General features: G+C 49.7%; 1 protein-coding gene across 1 annotated transcript in view; it reads right to left on the bottom strand.

Moving 5' to 3' along the window:
* LOC106576167 (protein O-mannosyl-transferase TMTC1) overlaps positions 1–21,198 on the bottom strand; it is a 98,449-nt gene that overhangs the window by 13,337 nt on the left and 63,914 nt on the right. The window contains exons 8-11 of the mRNA XM_014153132.2: positions 14,898–15,019; positions 9,124–9,291; positions 4,021–4,134; positions 488–631 (exon numbers count right to left, since the gene is read on the bottom strand). Of these exons, the coding sequence (XP_014008607.1) occupies positions 488–631; positions 4,021–4,134; positions 9,124–9,291; positions 14,898–15,019 (548 nt within the window). The remainder of the gene's footprint in view (positions 1–487; positions 632–4,020; positions 4,135–9,123; positions 9,292–14,897; positions 15,020–21,198) is intronic.

Genomic DNA, 21,198 nt, shown 5'->3' with positions numbered 1-21,198 from the left:
TGTGTTAAACAAATGTTTTTCCAATCAGCCATCTGCCAGAGTGACAGGGATGAGTAGAGCAGAGCAGTGTTGATGATGTGACACACACACACACACACACACACACACACACACACACACACACACACACACACACACACACACACACACACACACACACAGCCCTATTGAGCAACAAGCAGAACAGCTCACCACTGCGTGTCTAAACTATTTCCCCTCAGCGCTATGACTTTGTGAGAAAGAACAGACAGAGCATTCTGCTAATGTAAGCCATTTATCCTCAGGTAGCGCACTGAGTGTCACTCGTTATGTGAGCTGCAGGGAAAGTGTGTGTGTTTGTGCATGTGTGTGTGTACGAATGAATGGGGTGTGAGCCTTGTGCCGAGACCTCTGAGTGCATGCACAATGTGTGTGTGTGTGCGCGCGCATGTCGTGTGTCCATGCATGTGTGTGCATATGCATGCAGGTGTGTGTGTGTACATCCTACTTGAGCAGGTTTCCCAGGTTGAACAGGGCTCTGTTGTGCTGGGGGTTGGTGTCCAGGGCGGTCCTGTAGTAGTGCTCGGCATCCTCTGGGTGGCGTGTCAGAGTACCCAGGTTGTTCATGGCACTGGCATGGCGAGGGTACAACCTGGGGAGGTTAGAGGAGGGGGAAGGGAGGAGGAAAGGAGAAGAGCAGGAAAGTAGTTCAGGGAGAGGAGGAGGGGAAATAAACAGGTGAGTATCTTCAAGTTCCAATCTGGAAGGAAACATTCTTACATTCTTACGGCTAATGGTTGAACGGGCCTGATTCGTCTGGTCCTTGAAATCAGTGACGACGATAGGTAGCAATTTAGCACTTTGGGGGTTATGTGACCCTTCTCATGTATCCTTACATGACCCCATAGCGCTACAACAAGACGACATGACCCCCATGATACCGTCATTAGGATGAGTGGTTGATATCCTGATAACAGTTATCGTACACAAAATGGCTTCTGTAAATCAATCTTTCTAGAGCGTCTGAATAAGGCATGAAACGCCCTTATAGAGCACTGTGTGCTTTAAGAAAGGATCGGGTCAAAAGGTGGCATGTAATTGCAACCCATTTGTATTATTAGTGGCATAACTATGAGACACACCCATCACAACCCCGGGGGCAAGAGGTGAAACAACGCCACGGCAACCGTGTCCATTTCCATGGCAACTCAGTCTCCTTTCCATTGGCTAATGAGTCACAGTTTACATGAACATTTCCGTCATTTAGCAGACGCTCTTATCCAGAGCGACTTACGTCGCCTTTCAGTGTGACACTGCCTAGAAAGGAAATAGTGTGGACTTAGTGGCACGCACACTGCCGTAAGCACACCATTGATCCCCACACACACACCATCATCTAATGTCTTAGCAAGGGACCAGAACACGAAACCTGAAAAACAAACGAATAAAACAACCTCTAAAGAATGCAAGAAAACCCCCAACCCCAGGGTGTAACAACATCGCCTCTCTCTCATCACCTTTCAGCCCAAATGAAAAACAAGAAAAATGGACCTATGAAATTAATTTAGAGTGGAAGTAAAGTGCCTGGGGGTTAAACTTTGCCAGTGTCTGAAAGAAAAGCACCCTATTCCAGAAGTACTTGAAGAAATGAGGGGATGGTAATGTCTTTGGCCAACGACTGTATAATGTAACATATAATGCCTCGCCCAGCAGACTGTAGACCAATCGCGTTCACGTTGTCATGCTGCGTCACGCGGTTGCTGAGTTAAGCGTCGCACAATCCCTTCTACCTACATAATGTCACGATTTCAAAGCTATATGGTATTAAAGAGAACAAGTTCATTATTTCACATCTTGGTAATATTTGTAATGTTGTGTTTCTCGTTCACGTAATTCATGCACATTTTTGAGCTCGGGCCAAATTGACTCCCACTTGACTCCCACTTGTCCAGAATGACCCAGAATGCCCAGTGCGGCCCATTGACAACATACAAGCAACGTATACAATGACCGTTAATAAGAATCGAATGGCGTTTACCATCTCCTCATTTCTTAAAGTATTTCTGACTATTCCCTATACAGTACACTACCTTTGACAGAACGCGATGGGAACTGGTCGAAGGTAGTGGACTATATAGATAAAAGGGTACCATTTCAGAGCAGCCTCTGTGTAAAGAGTCATGCGGTTTGGAGCGGGATAAAAGCAGCAAAGGGTTCTGGACAGGATTATAACAGCACACCTGCAAGATCCTGTTGCTATATGTAGATACAGGCAGGAGAAGGCATTAGAGGGGAACAGAAAAAAGAGAGAGAGGGAGAAAGAGAGTGAGGGGGGAGCACATTTCTGCTAGTCTGTCTTTCACTACATGGAGGGATGAAACAGAGATAGGAAAAGGGGAAGGGGGAGGAAAGTGGATGAAATTATGGGGTATTCAGAGGATGGAGATGGACAGATAGGGGGATGAGGAATATAGAAGCGGGGGAATGGAACTGATGGTGGTCTGAGATACGCATCCCTATACACACACACACACACTCTAGCTAAGCCGGCTCATGAAGCATCCTTCAGTGAGCGTCTACATCTCTGCTAGGGGGAATGGAAAGGTAAAAAGAACAAACTGCAGAAAGAGAAAAGAATGATCCCACTGGACCTAAACCCTTCTGTCCAAATAAGTCAAACTGGCTCTAGCCAGCCCCTGGTACACTGGGAGAGAGGAGAGAGGAGGAGGGGAGAGAGGAGGGGGCGGAGGAGGGGAGAGAGAGGCGAGAGGAGGAGGGGAGAGAGGAGGGGGGGGGGAGGAGGGGAGAGAGAGGCGAGAGGAGGAGGGGAGAGAGGAGAGAGGAATAAGGAGGAAGGAAGAGAGACTCAGATACAGTAGTAGAAGACACACAGCATGATTTCCTTGCTCCTGTCAGTCAAATACTGATGACTGAGACAAACAACTCTCACACACACACACACACAACCACACATAAACTAAATGACAGAGCATTGTAAGGATCATCAGTTATGACTCCAGAAGAAGGGAGGAGGGTAGGGGGAGGGAAGAGAGGGGGACGAGAAAAAGGGGAAGCTGGACTTCGGGATAAATATATAGCCTTCTGGGTCTGTAGGAGCCAGGGCCAGTGACAGGCAGAACAAATGGATCCCCTCTTTCATTAGGTACAGTGCTGCGTATGTGTATCTCACTGAGATGAATGGGGTGCAAGCATCGAGCTGAGACAAGGCCATTACATGCTTGAGAATATGCAATCTAGTGTGTGTGTGTGTGTGTGTGTGTGTGTGTGTGTGTGTGTGTGTGTGTGTGTGTGTGTGTGTGTGTGTGTGTGTGTGTGTGTGTGTGTGTGTAAGCAAGAGAGTATGTGTGTGTGTGTTTGTCTGTGTGTGTGTGTGTGCCTTTATGCATTTAGGTGCAGAAAACAGAGTTCCTCCTGATTTAATAAAATAGTGTTTTGTTATTAATTGAGTGGGCGGACCATCAACCTAAGACAATCAATAACGTGTCTCCTACTTAAATGAATTCATTCTAGTTACTTAAGGCCTGGAGGTACAGTCTAGACATTATAGGGACGACATGCCATATGAAGAAAGATGTCCTCTCTTTTGTCCTGGTGCATGGGCGAAGGGCTGAACTGTTCTCCACTGAGACGTACCTGACCGTTTCATGACCGCTTGCTGATTGAGGTTTGGAGCCAAACTTTCTTACCGTTTCTCAGTGGGTTTTCTTACCTCAACTGTAATTTTGACTGTAACTTGAAAACTTTATTTTTGGAGTGACTGAGGTCACCTGAGGTTCAAAACATGTGGTTTTGGCAGAATGACCGAATCCCTGAACGTTGAAAGCTGATGGTGTTATTGTGGTTGAGGAATGACTGTGGTTTGGCGGGACTGTGTCCCATTGACATGATGATCAGGATGAAACACCTAAACCCCCTCATATTACTGTAGTTTTACTTTATTGGACACTGAGACTGACTTTAGAGCAGATTTGTAGTGGTGGAAACAGCAAAAGCTCTGTCATTATGGACACTATAACTGACCTGAGAGCAGTTTTGTAGTGGTGGATGGCCTCCTGGTGGCGCCCTCTGTCTTTCAGGAAGTTGGCATAGTTGTAGTGAACCTTGGCGTTGTGAGGCAGCGTCTGGATGCCAGACCTGTAGAGAGAGAGAGAGAGGATGAGGAATAAGGAGGAGAGGCAGTGAAACAGATGTGTGCTTGCACTAGCTAGCAAGTGATTTTTGGGCACTGATAAACAGAGTGTAGCTTGTGCTTATTTACGATAGTTTGACGTTGTAGACATGATATTGTTCTCAGAAATCAGTCCTGAGTGCGCAGCCAGACTTTCCTGACTCGATAGACTATATGCAGTGCACTGACTAGTTTTTCATGCACACTTTTTTACTTGAGAAATAATTAACCAAAAACCTGAGCTACGTGTAAAATTATGCGACAAAGACATCTTCGGCAACAACGTCTAAATTAATTACAGATTTCTTAATTGATCTTAGATTAGTTCTGACTATTTTAAGGAAGTGGCTATGTTGCTGCTACGGTGACTCAGGAGGGACAAACAACAGTACCTGCCAGGATATGCGAACATAGCACACCCACATCAAACCACACCCCCAAGACAACTCTCGTTTGGCTTCAGTCATGGACGCTAGCGTTTCTTAATGAGAAATCCTCAAGGCCAAATCAGGAAGTTCAGTCGCCCTTTACTGCATGCGTTTGTCTCAAGTTCTATAGGTTATTGATGGTCTTTACATTGTCATCAACTGCAATTCGACTGGGGGAACTGAATTTGCTTGTCCTGGTCCATTGTGGATTGATACTACGTTTGAATAAAAAGCCTAGGCTACAGTAACAAATGATAGCAACAGAAGAAAAAAAAAATCCAATATGTTTGTAGTGTTGAAAGTCAACATTGTTGTAATTGGCTTCAACGAGCCTGCATGTCTTTCCTCATCGCACTTCTCCTAAAATAAAAAATACTAGGCTCTTGTAAAATTGTATATGTGTGGGGCACGTTCTCAAGAAGCAAAATATAGCCTAGGCCTACCGTTGATACTGCATTATAGGGCCGAATCATTTAAATATGTTTTGGAGAAGCGCGTCTCTGGTAAACGGATAAGAGGCGTTGTTTGGAGATGGGGATGGATACCTGAACAAGTGAAATGAAGTACGCAGGTAAGCATCTGTGTGCATGTTTTAGGATGTGAAGTATAATAGACCATTTAAAACCTTTTATGGATAGGCTACTTTGCAAGGCAAGGATGAAAAAAAGACAATGCATTGCAATTGAACCAGCCTTCGTTCGTAGCCTAGGCCTAAGGTAAGGGTAGCCTACGGAGGGCTTGGTCTTTAATCATATGAACCGAACAAAAAGCTATCTGTTTTTTAAAACAACAATATTTCTACATAGGATGGGGTCAGAAGCATGATATCATAAAATCGCTTCTCTCGTTCCATGGCACTGTTTGCACACATAGGCCTAAATGTCTTTACGCATAACATTTGCTCGTCTATACAAAATACTAACATCGTATCATTGCCTATTTGCAGATTCACCCCAAAAATCTGCTGTTGATATGGCATTATAGGAGGACTGAATTAGTTCTTTGGTAATCGGACGAGGGTCGCTCTTTGAAAATGGAGATGAAAAGCCTACTCGAACAAGTGAAATGAATTATGCAGATATGTGAATTATGAATAATAAAAAGCATGAGGGCTAAAACCTCTCAAATATTTCAAAGCACTCTCAGTAGACCATTTAAAAGCCCTTTAATCATAGGCTATTTGGCAAATGGTCAGGATAAAAAGACACACCTATGAGATGCTGCTAAACCAGCCTTGATTAAGTGGAGGGTAGGCTATGCTTGGTTTTGGACGGAAACCAATAGTTTCTAACTACGAGATTCACCGGCGCAAAAGGCACTATGTCATGGCTGGATAGGCTGCGCTTCCGCTCTGAAATTCCATGCCATTACCAATTAAGACCTGCTTTTGGTGGGTCTTAAAACGTCCCTTTAGCACTGCATGAAATTGTCACTATTGCGCTTGTTTTTAAGGACACACCTCAAATATTGCCACCCCTCCCATGGCAGCGCAAGCTAGCTGATGTTAGACAAGTAAATTGCGGTAAATTGCGGAGGTAGGGAGTGAGGGATGGGGGTAGAGAGGGGTGGAGGTAGGGAGTGAGGGATGGGGTAGAGAGGGGTGGAGGAATGGAGGGATGAGGTAGGGAGTGAGGGATGGGGTAGGGAGGGATAGAGGTAGGGAGGGATGAGGTAGGGAGTGAGGGATGGAGGTAGGGGATGGATGGATGTAGGGGAGGGATGAGGGAGTGAGGGATGAGGTAGGGAGGGATGGAGGTAGGGAGGGATGGAGGTAGGGAGTGAGGGATGGGGTAGGGAGGGATGGAGGTAGGGAGGAGGGATGAGGTAGGGGGAGGGATGGGGTGGAGGGATGGAGGTAGGGAGGGATGGGGGTAGAGAGGGGTGGAGGTAGGGAGGGATTAAGGTAGGGAGTGAGGGATGGGGTAGAGAGGGATTGAGGTAGGGATGGAGGTAGGGAGTGAGGGATGGGGTAGAGAGGGATGGAGGTAGGGAGTGAGGGATGGGGGAGAGAGGGATGGGGGTAGGGAGGGATGGGGTGGGGAGAGATGAGTTGGGGATGGGGTAGGGAGGGATGGGGGTAGAGGGAGGGATGGAGGGTAGGGAGGGATGGAGGTAGGGGAGTGAGGGATGGAGGTAGGGGGGAGGGATGGAGGTAGGGGAAGGATGGAGGTAGGGAGTGAGGGATGGGGTAGGGGGGAGGGATGGAGGTAGGGAGGAGGGATGGAGGTAGGGAGGGATGGATGGAGGGAGGGGGATGAGGAGGGAAGGGGGATGGGAGGTAGGGATGGATGGATGGAGGAGGGAGGGGAGGTAGGGGGATGGAGGGAGGTAGGGGATGGAGGGAGGGAGGGATGGAGGTAGGGGGATGATGGGGATGGAGGGATGGAGGTAGGGGGGAGGGATGGAGGGAGGGGGTAGAGGAGGGATGGAGGTAGGGGGATGGAGGTAGGGGGATGGTGAGGGAGGGGGGGAGGGATGGGAGGTAGGGAGGGATGGATGGAGGTAGGGGGGGATGGATGGAGGGAGGGAGGGAGGGAGGTAGGGAGGGATGGAGGTAGGGATGGATGGAGGTAGGGAGGGATGGAGGGAGGGAGGGAGGGAGGGAGGGATGGAGGTAGGGGGGATGATGTAAGGGATGGAGGTAGGGAGGGAGGGATGGAGGTAAGGGGGATGGATGGAGGTAGGGGGGATGGATGGAGGTAGGGGGGATGGATGGAGGTAGGGGGGATGGAGGTAGGGGGGATGGATGGAGGTAGGGGGGATGGATGGAGGTAGGGAGGATGGATGGAGGTAGGGGGATGGAGGTAGGGAGGGATGGATGGAGGTAGGGGGGATGGATGGAGGTAGGGAGGATGGATGGAGGTAGGGGGGATGGAGGTAGGGAGGGATGGATGGAGGTAGGGGGGATGGATGGAGGTAGGGGGATGGATGGAGGTAGGGGGGATGGAGGTAGGGAGGGATGGATGGAGGTAGGGGGGATGGATGGAGGTAGGGGGGATGGATGGAGGTAGGGGGGATGGATGGAGGTGGGGGGATGGAGGTAGGGGGATGGATGGAGGTAGGGGGGATGGATGGAGGTAGGGGGGATGGAGGTAGGGGGGATGGAGGTAGGGGGATGGAGGTAGGGAGGGATGGATGGATGGATGGATGGGGGGATGAAATGAGGTGTCTTAGCAGCCTGTCCTTATCTGTTACCGAGGCAGACAGAAAGAGGAATGGACAGATAAACTGATCGATAAACTGCATGCGGCCGAGTCTGGGAGAGAGATAACGTCTGCTGAGGAGATATACCGTAGATGGGGTAGATGGGGGGTGTACTTGCGTGCACCTGTGTGTGTGTGTGTGTGTGTGTGTGTGTGTGTGTGTGTGTGTGTGTGTGTGTGTGTGTGTGTGTGTGTGTGTGTGTGTGTGTGTGTGTGTGTGTGTGCGCGCGTGTGAGATTAGCATGTAATCTGACTTTGCCATGTTCTAATAAACAGCTTTATATTCACACCCATTAATCTGGCTTGTAAAACAACATGGAATTGAAGAGAGTGTGGAAGGAAGGAGAAAGGAAGGGTAAATAGTAGGAGAGAGGAAGAGAAAATGTGTGTGGAAAGAGCGAGCCTCTCTAATGTGCTACTGGTGATGAATAACTCAAGCCCTTACATTAACCAGGGTCTGACATGCACACACATACACACCCCATCCCACCCACCACCCACCACCCACCCCCATCCCACTGACCTGAAGAGGACCTCCCGGGACATACACACCCCATCCCACCCACCACCCACCCCCATCCCACCATCCCACTGACCTGAAGAGGACCTCCCGGGACATACACACCCCATCCCACCCACCACCCACCCCCATCCCACCATCCCACTGACCTGAAGAGGACCTCCCGGGACATACACACCCCATCCCACCCACCACCCACCCCCATCCCACCATCCCACTGACCTGAAGAGGACCTCCCGGGACATACACACCCCATCCCACCCACCACCCACCCCCATCCCACCATCCCACTGACCTGAAGAGGACCTCCCGGGACATACACACCCCATCCCACCCACCACCCACCCCCATCCCACCATCCCACTGACCTGAAGAGGACCTCCCGGGACATACACACCCCATCCCACCCACCACCCACCCCCATCCCACCATCCCACTGACCTGAAGAGGACCTCCCGGGACATACACACCCCATCCCACCCACCACCACCCCCATCCCACCATCCCACTGACCTGAAGAGGACCTCCCGGGACATACACACCCCATCCCACCCACCACCCACCACCCACCCCCATCCCACTGACCTGAAGAGGACCTCCCGGGACATACACACCCCATCCCACCCACCACCCACCCCCATCCCACCATCCCACTGACCTGAAGAGGACCTCCCGGGACATACACACCCCATCCCACCCACCACCCACCCCCATCCCACCATCCCACTGACCTGAAGAGGACCTCCCGGGACATACACACCCCATCCCACCCACCACCCACCCCCATCCCACCATCCCACTGACCTGAAGAGGACCTCCCGGGACAGCCAGATGTCGTTCTGCTGAACGGTCTTCCAGGAGAAGAGCAGGAGGAGCAGCAGCGTGGAGACCGTCAGGGCCGTGGTGCCCCAGCGTCCCACCACAGAACACAACCTCCCCAGGCCATGGGCCACCAGGATACAGTAACCCATACTGGGGGAGGAGGGAGGGGGTACAGGGGAGAGAGAGGGAGAGGGGAGAAAGATGGGGATAAAAGGTCAGAGAGAAGAAGGGGGGTGAAGATGAGGGAGAGAGGAGTGGGGGGAAGGAGACGGGATGGGGGAAGGAGAGAAGGTAGAGAAAGGTATGAGTGAGGAGGGGAGGCAGGGAAAGGGAGGGGAGTTGGTAGAAGTAAAGAGGGGGAAGGGAGAGATGTAGTGCAGGGAAGGAGAGAAGAAAGAGGAAGGAGAGGAGTGGAGCCGGAATGTGGGGGGTGGGGGTGGGGGTGGGGGGGGAGAGAAAGAGAGATATCTTTCAATGATCTCCCACTCAACCATCTCCAGTCCAGCGCTGCAGAGTAAGTACATACATCAATAAAACGTTCTATTCATCCTGCACTCCAAGACACTCACTACTCTGAGACCAATGTGCTTCTCTAGTGTTTTCCCTGGACGGGATTCAAGAAGAAAACGACACGAAGTAGCCCCTCGCTAGAACAGGAAGCTCTCATTGGCCACTCACACACTTCCTGTTTATGGTTAAGACGTCCCTGGTCGCCGTGGAGACGGAAGACAGATGGTTGTCCTGACAGTTTGAGGTAAACATAGCGTGATGAGCCGCTCCCTTAGTTGGAGGAGTCTGATGGCTTTAACAGCACGTCCACACACACACACACACACACACACACACACACACACACACACACACACACACACACACACACACACACACACACACACACACACACACACACACACACACACACACACACACACACGAAAATGACGTGCTTTTCAGTTATCCAGAGTTCAAGAAGTCCTAGAAGTCTAGCCAAGAATCCCCCCTCTCCAATCCCACAGTACCCTGTTTTTCCACAGGAAATACAACATGGCTGCTTCCTTACAATCACCTACCTAAGACTGAGCAAACCCCATCTCCCACCCCTGTCTATGTGTGTGTGTATGTGTAGGTGTGTGTGTGTATTTGTGTATGTACGTGTGTGTGTATGTACGTGTGTGTGTGTGTGTGTGTGTGTGTGTGTGTGTGTGTGTGTGTGTGTGTGTGTGTGTGTGTGTGTGTGTGTGTGTGTGTGTGTATTAGCACAGGGCAAACAGGGCTCTCTCATTCCTTCCACACCATTGCAGTTTCCCTACAAACCCAGACAGAAGGAAGGAAAGTAAATAAATCCAGGAGATATTCTGAGAAAGTAACACCGGGGAAAATCAGCTTAAGAGAGAGAGACAGAATGTAAGAACAGGTTGAAAAAAGAGAGGAGGCAGAAAATACGGTGTTAAAAATACAGATGTGATAGAATGATACCGAGGGAGGGAGAAACCGAGGGAGGGAGAAACCGAGGGAGACTAAATGGGAGAACGCTAGCGGCCAGCTATTTAAAGGCTGTCTGCTGACAGACAGACAGAGAGAGAGAGAGACAGAGAGAGAGAGTGTGAGAGACAGAGAGACAGACAGACAGACAGACAGACAGACAGACAGACAGACAGACAGACAGACAGACAGACAGACAGAGACAGACAGAGAGAGAGACAGAGAGACAGAGAGAGAGAGAGACAGAGAGAGAGAGAGACAGAGAGAGAGAGAGAGAGAGAGAGAGAGAGAGAGAGCGAGGGAGAGAGAGCGAGCACCCGGACAGTCGCAGCAGCCATCACTCCAGCTTTAGACATTCTGCTGTCAGAGCTAACGGCCTAGCCAGTGCTAATATTTACCCTGGCGCACGGCGCGGCCCAACCCACCAATCAGAGCCCTGGGTGGGCGGACAGGGATGAATGCCAGCCTAAGTGGGGATGCGACCTCGATATCACACGAATTCACTGAGCAGCAAACTAGCCTCATTACGGGGTTTGGCTGATAATACACATTGGGGTGGGCACACACACACACACACACACACACACACACACACACACACACACACACACACACACACACACACACACACACACACACACACACACAGGCACACACACTGCACAACTCCCATCTGGGTACTGTGTGTGTGTGTGTGTGTGTGTGTGTGTGTGTGTGTGTGTGTGTGTGTGTGTGTGTGTGTGTGTGTGTGTGTGTGTGTGTGTGTGTGTGTGTGTGTGTGTTGTGCGTTGTGCATGAGTACACATAATAAGCCTTGAGGCCTGTGTGAAACAAAGCGTGTGACATATGACAGAAGTGCAGTCTCTCAGAATGACACGGTGTGTGTGTGTGTGTGTGTGTGTGTGTGTGTGTGTGTGTGTGAGAGCAGCCAATGTGACGTTGATCTCAGACAGCAGACTGTAAACTGAGTGAATCAGCATAACCATGAATGAGATTACCCTGCGCTAATTCTCCACTCTGAAAAGCACCGCCACTGGATTCAGCTGATCGCCCGCGCCTCTGTCAGTTGTATAGCCCTGCCACACACACACACACACACACACACACACACACACACACAACACACACACACACACACCAAGCCTGCCTGCCTGCCTGCCATGATAACGTTCCAGCATTCCCTCTTGCGCCGTTGTGGAGTAAAATGGTTGTGCTCTCAAAAAACACACGGAGCAGAACTCCATTTCCCAGGAGACATCTTCGTACGCTTGGGGCTTCATTAAAAAGTTCTGCTAGCGCGTTCGTCAGAAAGTCAGACAAAAGGAAAGTATACAGCATCAGCGAAAATCAATTAACAACACGCAGAATGCTAACCGCGAACCTGGCAAATGTTTCATTTGAAAAGCAAACAAAGCTTTTCTCTGCAAGAGCGGCAAAGTGGAAATGGATAGTGGAAATGCCTTATTACCCAAGATTACAATCTCTTCCAATACATTCTCATACACCCACACACGTCCACATTCTGTCTCTCTAGCCACAATCACAACCGCAATCACACGTCTCTCTCTCTCTCATGCAAACACTCAAATGCAAGCTCAGGTAGAGTAATTGCAATCTTTCACTCTGTCTCTCACACACACACACACACATTCTCGGTACACTTTTGCATTTTGCATCTCGAATACCTCAGGCTGGGGTGGAATTCATTTAGCGGCCGAGTGTCGAGCTGTGAGTGGGCGATATTAAACCCTGGGATGGGGAACTTGTCTGCATTGGAAATCACTACTAATCCTGTGCTCAGCTACGCAGATGACTCAGGGAAAGTCCCCTGCAGACCCAAGCAAGGAAAGATTAGCAGAATTAATAGTTAGAGGGATGGCGAGAAGGAGAGAAGGAGGGATGGAGAGAGGGAGGAGGCGAGGGATGGAGAGAGGGAGGAGGCGAAGGATGGAGAGAGGGAGGAGGCGAGGGATAGAGAGAGGGAGAGAAGGAGGGATGGAGAGAGGGAAGAGGCGAGGGATGGAGAGAGGGAGGAGGCGAGGGAGGGAGAGAGGGAGGAGGCGAGGGAGGGAGAGAGGGAGGGAGAGAGGGAGAGAAGGAGGGAGGAGGAATTTAGGAAATGAGAGTTAGGCTGAGTTAAGGGGTAGGAGGAGGTCAAATGGGGATATAGAGCAGGAGAACACCTCTTATATGAGCATAAACCTCCCTAAAGCAACCCTGTCCACTAAAGACTACACTTAGATGGAAGTGTAAACCCTGTACACAGCCATGTGTCTGGACTACACTTAGATGGAAGTGTAAACCCTGTACACAGCCATGTGTCTGGACTACATTTAGATGGAAGTGTAAACCCTGTACACAGCCATGTGTCTGGACTACATTTAGATGGAAGTGTAAACCCTGTACACAGCCATGTGTCCATGGACTACATTTAGATGGAAGTGTAAACCCTGTACACAGCCATGTGTCTGGACTACATTTAGATGGAAGTGTAAACCCTGTACACAGCCATGTGTCCATGGACTACATTTAGATGGAAGTGTAAACCCTGTACACAGCCATGTGTCTGGACTACATTTAGATGGAAGTGTAAACCCTGTACACAGCCATGTGTCCATGGACTACATTTAGATGGAAGTGTAAACCCTGTACACAGCCATGTGTCTGGACTACATTTAGATGGAAGTGTAAACCCTGTACACAGCCATGTGTCTGGACTACATTTAGATGGAAGTGTAAACCCTGTACACAGCCATGTGTCTGGACTACATTTAGATGGAAGTGTAAACCCTGTACACAGCCATGTGTCTGGACTACATTTAGATGGAAGTGTAAACCCTGTACACAGCCATGTGTCCATGGACTACATTTAGATGGAAGTGTAAACCCTGTACACAGCCATGTGTCTGGACTACATTTAGATGGAAGTGTAAACCCTGTACACAGCCATGTGTCCATGGACTACACTTAGCCTAACAGGTAACACACTGCAGGCAGAGGGAGAGATGAGGGGTCTCTCTTTAGCACCGTCTCATGTTCCCTTTAAATCAATTCCCAGCATGCCCTCTGTCTCGCTGACAAGTATCCCACTGCGCTGGTTAGTACACTGAGGCTGTAATAAGACACACATACTGTACTGTACAGTACATATACCTGCCTGAGATGATACAACACATACACATTGGAAAACGGTTGCATGTTTTCTGTTTGATCAACTCTCCCACAGTCTGTGTCTGCGCGTGCATGCATGTGCAGGCCCGTATGTTTAAAGGGCCACTACACCCAAGGGCCACTACAGCCATGATAATCTTACACACGCACACGCAAACGCACACACACACACAGGGACCGGATTAGCAGAAAGAGATGGGGGTAGGCCATGAGACAGGGAAATTGAAAATGGAAAGTTGAGAGAGTGAGAGAGGAAGAGAAGAAGAGAGAGAGAGAGAGCATTGACAGACAAACAGAATATGATTTTCCTATAAGATATCAGCATCAGGAAAAATAAATAGAAAAGTATTATCTGGGAAGCCCTTGAAAGCACTGAAGGAGGAAGGAGCCCTTAGAATGATGCAAGGCAGTGGGAGAGAACAGACAGATGGAGAGAGCAGAGAGAGTAAAGGAGAGAGGGAGGAGAGAGAGAGAGCACTTCATAGGAATCCACTACAAGGACATACCAGAGGCCCTTGACTGAAGTGTGAAGCACAGCAGAAAATAACCGTGTGTGTGTGTGTGTGTGTGTGTGTGTGTGTGTGTGTGTGTGATGCTCTCTCTATATGTTCAATCACTCACTCGTACACACTCTTGTAAACTCCCGCACACATAAACACACTACGACTGTCCCCAACTAAAAAAAGTTGTCTGTTCTTGGTTGAAATTTTAAAAGTGTATTTTTAAATAAATCAACTATATGTAGGCCACTGAGCTCGTCTGATGCATTAAGCACTGTGAGTAAAAATGAAGGCACACAAATTACTAAAAAGAGGGAGCCAGAGATCAATATAGCCTAAACAGAAGAAAATAAATCTGGTGCTCCCGCTGCTCGCTGTTTCTGGCCTTTGCAAACAATTGACCAGTCGACTAAAGGGGGTCAGCCCTAAAACACACACAAATTCAGTAAGGGAAACCAAGCTAGTCTACACACTACTGCACACAGGAGAATTACACCAGCTATCTAATTACAAACCATCCAAGCCCAGAGGGGTGAAGAAGTGGGAAGACACACACAACACACACATTACCTACAATAACACACACACACACACACGACCCACCTGGGCATGTAGAGGACCCTCTCTGCCACCACGAAGCCCACTCTGAAGAAGAGGTTACTGGCCGGGATGAAGGGAAAGACCAGGAACAACACCCCCAGCAACACCTCCCTACTCTCCAACCTCTGCAGAGAGACAGAGAGAGGTGGGCGAGATGCAGGGAGAGTGAGGGGCGGTGGTGAAAGAGAGAGAGGGAGAGAGAGAGAGGGAGAGAAGGCAATGGGGGGGGGGGGGAGAATGTGTGAGAGGTTAGCACATCCATAGGAAAACCAGAGCCTAAAATTCCCACATTTAATCATCTGTTGCCTTCATTCAAACAGCAGTGGAAATATATCAAATGGCAATCATTATACATGTCACGCCGAGTTACTGAGCATATCTGACTGATGCGCTGACATATCGAACCTGATTGAGTAGACCATTAAGACCCACGAAATTAAAAACAGTTCATTCATTTTAAATCAACTCTAACCGATTCATTTTTATTAAGAGTGAAAAATTCCTCTGTATTTTTCCATTCTGAACATAGCCGGGCGTAGTTATTAGAACAAACAGAAGCTAATTGGTCTAATGACTGTGCCCTCAGTAATGGCGTTGATTCCCTCGTTAAATTACAGTTCCAAAGCCGCGGCGTCTTGATTAAGCCGCCGGTCCAATCCGCGCCTCGTTCTCCTGCCGACCACCTAATCACACCGCGGGGACGAACTCTACAGCATGCGAACATAGATAGGATCACACACTAGTCAACTACAGACACACACACACATGGAAGCACACACACCGGAGGCTAGATATTATGCCATAGATAGGATCATACCAGTCATTAAAACACACACACTCTCCCCCATTCAACCGTGCTGCTCTAAGCAGAGTGATCAGTAGGCCTTGCCATACAGTAGGCAGTGGAGTGGACCAGTGACTGGACGGGGGAGGATGGCTTGTTGATAGTATCTCTCCATTGGTTCCCTGTATGTCATTCCAACACAGCCCCTTCAGGGGACATCCTCTCTGCATTCTCTCCCTCTGCATTCTCTCTCTCTCGGCATTCTCTCCCACTCTCTCTGCATTCTCTCTCGGCATTCTCTCTCTCTCGCTCTCTGCATTCTCTCTCTCTCTCTCTCTCTCTCTCTCTCTCTCTCTCTCTCTCTCTCTCTCTCTCTCTCTCTCTCTCTCTCTCTCTCTCTCTCTCTCTCTCTCTCTCTCTCTCTCTCTCTCTCTCTCTCTCTCTCTCGGCATTCTCTCTCTCTCTCGGCATTCTCTCTCTCTCTCTCTCTGCATTCTCTCTCTCGGCATTCTCTCTCTCTCTCTCTCTCTCGGCATTCTCTCTCTCTCTCTCTCTCTCTCTCTCTCTCTCTCTCTCTCTCTCTCTCTCTCTCTCTCTCTCTCTCTCGGCATTCTCTCTCTCTCTCTCTCTCTCTCTCTCTCGGCATTCTCTCTCTCTCTCTCTCTCTCTCTCTCTCTCGGCATTCTCTCTCTCTCTCTCGGAATTCTCTCTCTCTCTCTCTCTCTCGGCATTCTCTCTCTCTCTGCTCTCTCTCTCTCTCTCGGCATTCTCTCTCTCTCTCTCTCTCTCGGCATTCTCTCTCTCTCTCTCGGCATTCTCTCTCTCTCTCTCTCTCGGCATTCTCTCTCTCTCTCTCTCTCTCTCTCTCTCTCGGCATTCTTTCTCTCTCTCGGCATTCTCTCTCTCTCTCTCTCTCGGCATTCTCTCTCTATCTCTCACTCTGTATTCTCTCTCTATCTCTCACTCTCTGTATTCTCTCTCTCTCTCTCTCTCTCTCTCGGCATTCTCTTTCTCTCTCTCTCTCTCTCTCTCTCTCGGCATTCTCTCTCTCTCTCTCTCGGCATTCTCTCTCCCTCTCTCACTCTCTGTATTCTCTCGCTCTCTCTTCCTCTTGTCTGTCCTTTTCTCTCTAACCTCCGCTCTCAGTCATCTAACCCTCCTCCTCTTCTTCTTTCTATTCTCCCTGCCCGTCTTAACTCTGCCTGGCTGGGTTGAGAAGTGTAGAAGAGAGCAATGTCTCAACTGCTTCTCCGTTACCATGGTGACGGCAGCAGGCGCCTGTACAACGTCTGTCACAATTTGTCAGGCGGTGATACAGCTGCTTTAACCTTGCAGACAACCTTCCGCCCTCCATCCTCCTCCTCTCTATCATCTGTTAATCTCCTCTCTCTCTTCCGCCCTGTCAATCTCTCCACCTATTTACCACTCATCTCCTCAGTCCACTACTTTCTTGTCAACTCTTTCCTTTCCGTTCTAAATGTCCTCTAGTTTCCTGTCTCTCTACTCTTCTCTCTTTTCCTCCTCTATTTCCACTCCACTCCTCTCTCTTCTCTTCTGTCTTTTCACTCTACTCGCTCTTCTCCTCCTCTCCTCTTTTCTTCCCACCACCCCTCCTTTCCTCTCTCCTCCTCTCCCCTCCCCTGGTATAGAGGAATATTCTGTGCTATAGCCCAGTGCTCCAGGTGACTATATTGGGTGGTCAGAAACATGGCATCCCTCCCAGACCAGACCCCTCTGGTTCTGGACTCACATCCGTTAGTCCTTCCCAGTAGAACCCTTCAGAACTGGCCGACTGACATATGTCCCACTCCACACACACACACTCACCAGCCGTGTCAGGCCAACAGATGGCTAGGCAGTATACACACACACATGCACGTGCGTACATGTACACGCACACACGCCCGCCCACACACAGACAGACAGACACACACACAGACAGACAGACACACACAGATAATTGGATCCAACCCTTCATTTCGAACAGTAAATAGAGCAAATAAACCAACAAACACACTCCACGTTGTCTTTCCCTGCCCTCTCACGTACTTGTTCCTCTCAGGCTTTCCCTGCCCTCTCTCGTACTTGTTCCTCTCAGGCTTTCCCTGCCTTCTCTCGTACTTGTTCCTCTCAGGCTTTCCCTGCCTTCTCTCGTACTTGTTCCTCTCAGGCTTTCCCTGCCCTCTCTCGTACTTGTTCCTCTCAGGCTTTCCCTGCCCTCTCTCGTACTTGTTCCTCTCAGGCTTTCCCTGCCCTCTCACGTACTTGTTCCTCTCAGGCTTTCCCTGCCCTCTCTCGTACTTGTTCCTCTCAGGCTTTCCCTGCCCTCTCTCGTACTTGTTCTTCTCAGGCTTTCCCTGCCCTCTCACGTACTTGTTCCTCTCAGGCTTTCCCTGCCCTCTCTCGTACTTGTTCCTCTCAGGCTTTCCCTGCCCTCTCACGTACTTGTTCCTCTCAGGCTTTCCCTGCCCTCTCACGTACTTGTTCCTCTCAGGCTTTCCCTGCCCTCTCACGTACTTGTTCCTCTCAGGCTTTCCCTGCCCTCTCTCGTACTTGTTCCTCTCAGGCTTTCCCTGCCTTCTCACGTACTTGTTCCTCTCAGGCTTTCCCTGCCCTCTCTCGTACTTGTTCCTCTCAGGCTTTCCCTGCCCTCTCTCGTACTTGTTCCTCTCAGGCTTTCCCTGCCCTCTCTCGTACTTGTTCCTCTCAGGCTTTCCCTGCCCTCTCTCGTACTTGTTCCTCTCAGGCTTTCCCTGCCCTCTCACGTACTTGTTCTTCTCAGGCTTTCCCTGCCCTCTCACGTACTTGTTCCTCTCAGGCTTTCCCTGCCCTCTCACGTACTTGTTCCTCTCAGGCTTTCCCTGCCCTCTCTCGTACATGTTCCTCTCAGGCTTTCCCTGCCCTCTCACGTACTTGTTCCTCTCAGGCTTTCCCTGCCCTCTCTCGTACTTGTTCCTCTCAGGCTTTCCCTGCCCTCTCTCGTACTTGTTCCTCTCAGGCTTTCCCTGCCCTCTCTCGTACTTGTTCCTCTCAGGCTTTCCCTGCCCTCTCACGTACTTGTTCCTCTCAGGCTTTCCCTGCCCTCTCACGTACTTGTTCCTCTCAGGCTTTCCCTGCCCTCTCACGTACTTGTTCCTCTCAGGCTTTCCCTGCCCTCTCACGTACTTGTTCTTCTCAGGCTTTCCCTGCCCTCTCACGTACTTGTTCCTCTCAGGCTTTCCCTGCCCTCTCTCGTACTGTTCCTCTCAGGCTTTCCCTGCCCTCTCGTACTTGTTCTTCTCAGGCTTTCCCTGCCCTCTCACGTACTTGTTCCTCTCAGGCTTTCCCTGCCCTCTCTCGTACTTGTTCCTCTCAGGCTTTCCCTGCCTTCTCTCGTACTTGTTCCTCTCAGGCTTTCCCTGCCCTCTCGTACTTGTTCCTCTCAGGCTTTCCCTGCCCTCTCACGTACTTGTTCTTCTCAGGCTTTCCCTGCCCTCTCTCGTACTTGTTCCTCTCAGGCTTTCCCTGCCTTCTCTCGTACTTGTTCCTCTCAGGCTTTCCCTGCCTTCTCTCGTACTTGTTCCTCTCAGGCTTTCCCTGCCCTCTCGTACTTGTTCCTCTCAGGCTTTCCCTGCCCTCTCTCGTACTTGTTCCTCTCAGGCTTTCCCTGCCTTCTCTCGTACTTGTTCCTCTCAGGCTTTCCCTGCCCTCTCTCGTACTTGTTCCTCTCAGGCTTTCCCTGCCTTCTCTCGTACTTGTTCCTGTCAGGCTTTCCCTGCCCTCTCTCGTACTTGTTCCTCTCAGGCTTTCCCTGCCTTCTCACGTACTTGTTCCTCTCAGGCTTTCCCTGCCCTCTCACATACTTGTTCCTCTCAGGCTTTCCCTGCCCTCTCACTTACTTGTTCCTCTCAGGCTTTCCCTGCCTTCTCTCGTACTTGTTCCTCTCAGGCTTTCCCTGCCCTCACGTACTTGTTCCTCTCAGACATCTGTTGGTTCCATGAGTTCGCTATACTGTATGCCGTTGCTGATGATGTAACAACCCCCCCCCCCCCCCAGAACGCGCAAAACAGACTTTAAATGCTTCAATGACTTCCTGAGGCCAAGGTTAAGGGCAGGAACCAGGAAGTGACAAACACAGACAGGGGACAGGAGTGATGCACCAATTACTTCCTGGGATCAAGGGTCACCTGTGCATTCTGCTTGAGATGGTTGTGGGTGATGATACAGACAGATCTCTCTAGGGGAGGTTATAGGGGTTACGGAGGCAGGTCACACTGATGGCACTGTGTGACACTATGGGAAATCTCCCAGGGGCCTTTGTAGCATGTCGGGAGTGTGGCGGGAGAGAGGGAGAGAGCGAGGAAGGGAGAAAGCCATTAGACTCATCATTTATCAATAACCTAGCCGCACGCAAACCTCAGCAAAACAGACAGAGCAAAGTGATGTCAGAGAGAGAGACAGGGGAGAGAGGGGGGAAGAGAGAAGATTGAAATAGGGAGAGAAAGATAAAGAAAGCAGTAAAAAAGAGACAGGTGTGAGAAAGATGGAATTTCTATTAATAGGAATCCTCCATCATGGTAGGACTCGCCTCTCATCAGAAGGTAAATGACACTGTGCTGAACATTACTTTACATCTCTCTCTCTCCAAATAAAGCCATCAAAGCGGTGATAAACTTGTCTTAACAACCGATGACACTAACCAGCCTCATGAGTTTACCCCTGTCTGATTAGTGCACAGCAGAAAACCATTGCTGTTTGTAGAGTATGAGTCAGATTCTCCTACAGTAATCCTGTACCCACCCAGCAGGGGCTGGCCAATTAAATGTTAATCTAATTTCCTCACTCTTCCCTGCTAATGGAAAAGTTTTCATGCTCCTCTCTTTTACTCTCCCTCTCTTTCGTACTGCATCTCTCTATCTAGCTTTTCTTCACTTGCATTTGTCTTTCCTCACCTTTCTCTGGCAACACACACACACACACACACACACACACACACACACACACACACACACACCTGACTCCTTTTCAATACACTTCCTGTTCCCATCACTCACACCTGATCACAGCACTCTGTTTGAGTGGGCTGTTCTGGATGACTGGTGTTGAGGCCATGTTAAGGGTAAAGTGAATTGAGAAATAGTACTTACAGGAGCGATTAGGGTGAAATGCCTTAATCAAGGGCACATAGACAGATTATTTTCATCTAGTCAGTTTGGGGATTCGAACCAGCGACTTTTCAGTTACTGGCCCAACGCTAAGGCCACCTGCCGCCTAGTTTTGCTTCATCCTCTACAAGAAGATCAGGGTATTGAGAAAAGTTACCTCCCAAAACTACAGGAAGAGAACAAGAGCTCTCACAATTCTTTCAGCTTTTAACAATTATTCCGACGCAAACTACGGGAAGGACAAGCAGGGTGAAGAGATCAATTTCACAAATGCCATTCGGTGTTGACAACTGGCAGTAGCAGACGAGACACCTCTCACTCTGTCTGAGCGGGATGGGGACCAAAGACTAAAGGTCTACTCAATAACGACGAACGA

This window comes from Salmo salar, chromosome ssa17, assembly GCF_905237065.1.
Source record: "Salmo salar chromosome ssa17, Ssal_v3.1, whole genome shotgun sequence".
Classification (NCBI taxonomy): domain Eukaryota; kingdom Metazoa; phylum Chordata; class Actinopteri; order Salmoniformes; family Salmonidae; genus Salmo; species Salmo salar.
The sequence above is the reverse complement of the archived record's forward strand: the minus strand, read 5'-3'. Positions and strand labels throughout refer to the sequence as shown.